Here is a 6,000-nt window from a genome sequence, read left to right as displayed (position 1 = left end):
TTCAGCGGCGCTCTGTCAAAGAGGCTCCGGTTTGCATGATATTTCTATGCTTTTATATGTATTTACGTATTTCGTAGCCTTTAGTATGTAAAAAGCAAGCGTTTCTGCTGGTGCTGGGAGTTCGACAAGCGACTTCGCTCGTAGGTGAGAGCCTCCGTGCTCGCGTTAACATAACATTACTTCGGAGAAGGGAATTAAATCAAGGTGAAGAAAAGAATATAAAGCGGAATACACCACAATGGCAATGGCATGTTCGCGGGTTTGGAAGTGCTGCGTCCCATTCTTCGCCATGGTCCTGCTCTCCTTTCTTCACACTGGTAAAATAAACCTTTGTTTTTATTCATTTAGGCAATTTTTGTTCTTTTCCTGGGGTAAACTTGAAGGAACACAAAGTGCTTATCAGCAGGAAGCCAGTCACCTGCTTTTTATTCTCCAAAACACGTAGTGAATTGGGATAGAGTCGAAGTGGGTGAACTCCTCCTTAAACACTGACTGTTGAATAATACATGTGTCTTAAGTTGAAGATTTTTTTCTTCTACAGCATCGTATTCTTGTCGTCCGCTCCACCTTAAATGGTGCAGCACTCGTGGTCTGGCTCATTTGTTTAAGGTGGAACGCAGAATTGAAAGAAGCCAACTTTGCCGTTTTAAAACGTCACATATTTACGTTTTAAAATATCTTCCGCGCGAAAATACTTTCGATTATTGCCGAATGCCTTCTGCTTCTTTCGGCCGAGTAGTGTTGTGGAACATTTGTACGAGTTTAAGCTCTTTTTACACTGTATTCCCACACACTCGAAATAAACCGTTGCTTTTTGAAATCGGGTAATAACCGTCACATAAACGCTGGCTATGCTGTAATATGTTCTGCACCCGTTTTCAGTCTTCTATGCTTTGATTGGCGAGTGTTTCGCGTCCTGCTCTGTGGTTGGATAACAGCGTCCATCCTACCGTGTTCGGATTGGCTGGTTATTTACTGATTCGTGCTTTATACTCGCTGTAGCAGTATGCGCCGAAGGAGCGCAGGAGGCCCGAATACGGGTGGGAAATAAAAACAACGCTGTACAGTTAATCACGTCATTTCATGCTCGCTGTCCCATGATAAACGCATCCCAAGGGATTTGTGTGACTGTAACACATCTGCTTGTGTCTCTTCTGCGTCTTTTTAAGCCCTGTAAGCAAGACTGAGCTTAAACTGAGACTTATTACGTCACTGAGTTCAAGCAGTCTGCTTGTAATTGAATGGAGCCCATTTATAAACGAGCAATAGTGGGGAACTCAGGAGGAGTGGGGATATGCCAAAAATGTAATTTCTTTTAATTTTACACATGCTCATCATTCAAAATCCGCCCCGTGATATTTAGTAGTGCCTCAGTAGTGCCATGTTTAGATGTTATTAACAAGAAAATGTTTCCTAATCTATGAAAAGTGGCTTATATGTGTCTCTATTGCCTTCGTTTAGTACACGTGGATACATGCATATGCGTTTAGCCCCAGCCTCTTTCTCCATTTACCCTCTTGAAACCTCTGTAAAATCTATTCATTTGAGACCAAGCTGCAGTTTTAAAGTGGAAATATTCAGCAATGGCTTTGATTGATATCCCCCCCGCCCCCCTCCTTCATTATAGCCTACATCTTCTAACATATAAACAACACCACACAGACAGACATGTTAACAAGGTTTTCACTTGAGGGGGTCCTTAACATCTCCCATACTGTGCTGCATTTAACACAGTTTAACAGACTTAAATATGCTCTGCTTGTTTGTTGTCAGCGTTCGTGAAGTCGGCTGTTGACAATATGCACATTGTGCTCAGAAGAACACTGTGACATGCTGTGGTGTAATTTATCACTAATGTAACCAGATCAGCACTTAATGTTCCCATTGAAGCATGCTGAGGAGATGCAGAGGTGTTGAATGCAGGTCTGAGACAAATGTTACAGTGTGTACACAATGATAAACGTTAATTATTTAATATGTAATTTTTAATATCACAGACATCCAATTTTGTTCCAACAGCCAGAATGTGGATTGTGGTTTTCATTTGTTGGGTGAAGGCTACTGTATGTTGATAAAACAATGCAGAAAACATTAAGATCATTGGTCATACAAACACAGACAGGTTTCGGGACACCTCTAACACTTCCGTAACTGTAACACAGCTCTAACACGTTTAGATGGCAGGAGTAGAGTTTATTTGGTAATTTCAAAGGCAGTTACTTTATATCGAAAGCCTAGCTTCAGTGTCTCAGAGGATGCATGTGCTAACCTTCACCTTCCTACCTTGCAGTATTGTGTGACGAGGGAGGGACCAGTGGGTGGATTTAGAAATGAATGATTTAGGGAGAAATATATATGTCTATATATGCATTAAACATTGTGCTATGGCCAACCCTAATTCTGAGTCATGCGTTATGTACATACATTCACGCAGGACATGCATAGTGGTCTCCATTGCCGTCAACATGACAGTCGCAAAGTGCTGTAATCAGTCTGAGTGCTCGGGCAAGCCATTTCTGCCCCTTTGCTTCATTTTTCCATGACTCCTGTGCTGGGTTGATATATAAGGCTGAAATATAATTTGCCACATTTTAATAAATGGAGCTCTGCCAGGTCGCGTGGCATCCCTGCGGTTCGGCTCCCAGTGTGTGTTTGTAATGCTTGATGGGTCGTGTGCACCTCCTGACTGGGGCTGTGTGTGTGTGTGTGTGTGTGAGAGAGAGAGAGAGAGAGAGAGAGCAAGCGCATGTGAGAGAGTGTAATAGAGAGTGTGCACAGGGCAGAGTTGGGGGCGCCTCATTGGGCCAGAGCAGCTGGGGCTGTGGGGGGTGTTTTGGTGATCATAGTCATTAATCTCTCCGTTGACATGATGTAATGGGGGAGAGGGAGAGAGAGAGAGAGTGGGGGAGGGGGGATTGCGGCCTGACACCACGTAAATCAGCTGCGACTTTTTGGTAGCAGATTTACATGTCTTCATTCACGCACCTTGGGAGCTGCATGGAAAAACTCATTCGGAGGAAAGGGAGTGATGAGATGGGGAGATGGAGGGGCAAGAGAGTAGAGACTGAAAGAATGTGTGTGTGCAAGAGAGAAAATGAAATGGGAGAGAGAGACTGACAGAATTAAACAAGGAAAGAGTGAGAAAGGGAAAGTGTAAAGATGGAGTGGAGGAAATCAAGAAGGAGGGAGAATGAGAGACAGAGAGGGAGATAAATGACACAGGGAGTGTGAGAAGGAGAGAGGGATAGGGATAGAGTGTGAGAGAGACGGGGTGTGAGAGAGTAACAGAGTGTGAGAGAAGGTGAGAAGCAGGGAGAGAGATAAATGAGACCGGGAGAACTAGAGTGTGAGGGCGAGGGAGAGATAAATGCGAAGGTGAGAGTGAGGGAGAGAGAAATGAGAAGAGGAGAAGGTAAAAGATAAAGAGAAAATGAAAGAGTTAGAAGGATGAAAAGAAGAGGGAGAAAATGTGAAAAGAACAGGGAGAGAGGGAAAGAAAGAATATAAGCATATTAAAAGTTAAAAGAAAGATAAGGATAGAAGGGTAAACAAGAAGTGGAAAGACAGATGGAGAGACTGAAAGATAATTAGAGAAGAAGATAAATGAGGGAAGTGATAATGAGAGGAGGAATGAAATGAGGGAAGAAAAAGAGTAAACACAGAGAAGGAAAGAGTTAAAGGGAATGAAGTAAGACAGAAGTGATGGAGAAAATTTCAGGGAGATGGGGAGAGAGAAAACACGAGAGGAAGAGAAAAAAAAGAAAGAAAGATAGATAAAAAAAATGAGTACGCAAATCAGAAAAAGTGAGGGGCTAAAGGGAAAATGCTACCTGTTTCATACAACAGAGGTTGAAAGCAGTGAAGGAAATGGGGGATGGAGAATGAAATAAGACGGGCTAGAGACATAAAGAGAGGAGAGAGGGAGAGGGAGAGTGTGACATAAAAAGGGTTGTAATAATTTATGGGGAGAGAGAGAAAGAGGTGTGAGGATAATGAAGCTGGAAGAAAATGCTGGATCTAGAATAGATGAAAAGCTGAGAAGCAGCAGGGATGAAGGAGGTGAAGAAGTGAGGGAAGGTAATGGAGGAGTAATAAGGGGAAAAGGATGAGGAGGAGAAGAAGAGGAAGAGGAAAGTGGTGACAGAGGTGAATAGTAGGATGGAGGAAAGGGCGTGAAGGAGTGAAGAATATAAAAGAGGAAAGATAAGAGTTTCAGGAGAAAGGAGTAAAGGTAGAAGGGAAGAAGTTGGAGGTGAAGAATAGAAGGTGAATCAGGGAAGAAATAGAAAAGTTAAAGCATGGAATCAGTGAAGAAGATTAAGGAGGTAAAGTAGATAAAAGAGTGAAGAAGTGAAAGGATGAACAATGTGAAGGCTTAAAAAGTGTAGGAGTAACAAAGGCAACAGAGGATGAAGGACGAGAGGTGAAGAAGCAAAGGAGTGAGAGGTGAAGTAAGTGAAGGTGAGTGGATTGTTGTGCTCTTTGTGTGTGTGTGTGTGTGTGTGTGTGTCTGTCTGTCTGTGTTCACCTGACAGCTGATTCCTCATTCACACAGTTTAGCAGGCTGTGTGTCCCCTCAGGCTTGGGCCAGCAGAAACATGTTGTATACACCATCTGAGACCAAGCCCTCCTACTCTGTCTCTTACGCACTGTTACACACACACACACACACACACACTGCTCGTGCCTGGTCCCTGTCAATACTTCAGCAGTTATTGGCTTCCGAATTTTAATCATCCCGATTTGTTTATTCGGCAGAGAGCTATATAAGAGTCATTCGTTCAAATCTTTTCCATCCTCTGTCTGGACTCAGTCAGTGGGGCCTCTGGGCAGAAAAATAGCATGAAATCTTGTGGTGTTTCGGCTCATCTTTGTTTCCAGAACACTGTGAGTGTATCAGCCACAGCAGAGCTGCTCTGTTGAGAGTTGTCCAGCAATCATACACACACTGCCCAGAGGGGCTCAGTGGTCAGAAACTGAACACTGATAAAGAGCAACAGCAACTCTGTTCTCTGCTGTTCCTTGAGGTGCCAAAGTGCAGTTTTGGCTAAAGGCTAAAAATAAAACAAATAAATAAATGTTATATTTATATAATGTAAGGAGGTAGAGGGTTTAAAAGGTTGTCTGTACAAACTTTAACAAGAACCTCAGGGTAACAAGTGATAAATCTAACTGTAGAGCACATTTGTCACAACTTTGCTGCAGTAACATCGTCTACTCTTTATGGACTGTCTAAATTTCATATTGCAATATTGCGATAAGGATTTGATTGCATTCAGCCATAAAGGTTCTGAAGATAAAATGAAAGATTCTGGACAAGAAACCTAACCCAATTGTACTGGATGGACCACCATTTCTCTAGAGTTTCCACTTTTTCATGGCCCAATGCTTGGGAGTATTATACACCTCTAGCTGGTGCTTTGCTTTGAACACGGTGACCCTAAGCTTATTGCTGCTCAAGAGTTCATTAATGTTTTTAAATCCTCTTAGATGCAAAAATGTTGTTGCTTGCTTAAGCTGATCCTCAGCCTCAACTTCCTTTATACAGATGCGTATCCTGGAGGTGGAAGCCAATGAGATTTCATTCTTTCTTTTATACTTTTTGTTCTTTTTTAACACACGTCTAATGTGCTGCTGAAAATAGCACTTCTACTCGACACTTTGTTCTGTAGTGACTTTAACGTAAGCCATGGTTCATCCTTTTGATCCAAACCCATGGGTTTGTAATTCTCCCAGTAAAATAAAGATGTTGACATTTAATTAAAATAAGTGAAAGCACCTCCTAGCACCGCAGTCAAATATGGCAGCCAAACTCAAAATCCTCCGGCGTGAGCAGAATCTCTAGGCCTTTTGTTAAATTAACTTCACAGCTTTAGCATTAGCCGAATCTAGGTTGGGACGATTGGAGGCGAGGAAAGGGGTGGGGAGCTGAACATCCCAGTGTTGCTTAGGACATATGCTTGGCGAAACAACATTAAAGCGCCTCCACTCTCCTGTTTT

General features: G+C 42.6%; 1 protein-coding gene across 1 annotated transcript in view; it reads left to right on the top strand.

Annotated features, from left to right (window-relative positions):
- cadm4 (cell adhesion molecule 4) overlaps positions 1–6,000 on the top strand; it is a 276,527-nt gene continuing 270,527 nt past the window's right edge. Inside the window, exon 1 of the mRNA XM_066683337.1 lies at positions 1–317. Coding sequence (XP_066539434.1) covers positions 239–317 — 79 coding nt within the window. The 5' untranslated portion in view covers positions 1–238. The remainder of the gene's footprint in view (positions 318–6,000) is intronic.

This window comes from Hoplias malabaricus, chromosome 10 (assembly GCF_029633855.1).
Source record: "Hoplias malabaricus isolate fHopMal1 chromosome 10, fHopMal1.hap1, whole genome shotgun sequence".
NCBI classification, from domain to species: domain Eukaryota; kingdom Metazoa; phylum Chordata; class Actinopteri; order Characiformes; family Erythrinidae; genus Hoplias; species Hoplias malabaricus.
This window is presented reverse-complemented; position numbering and strand designations above follow the sequence as displayed.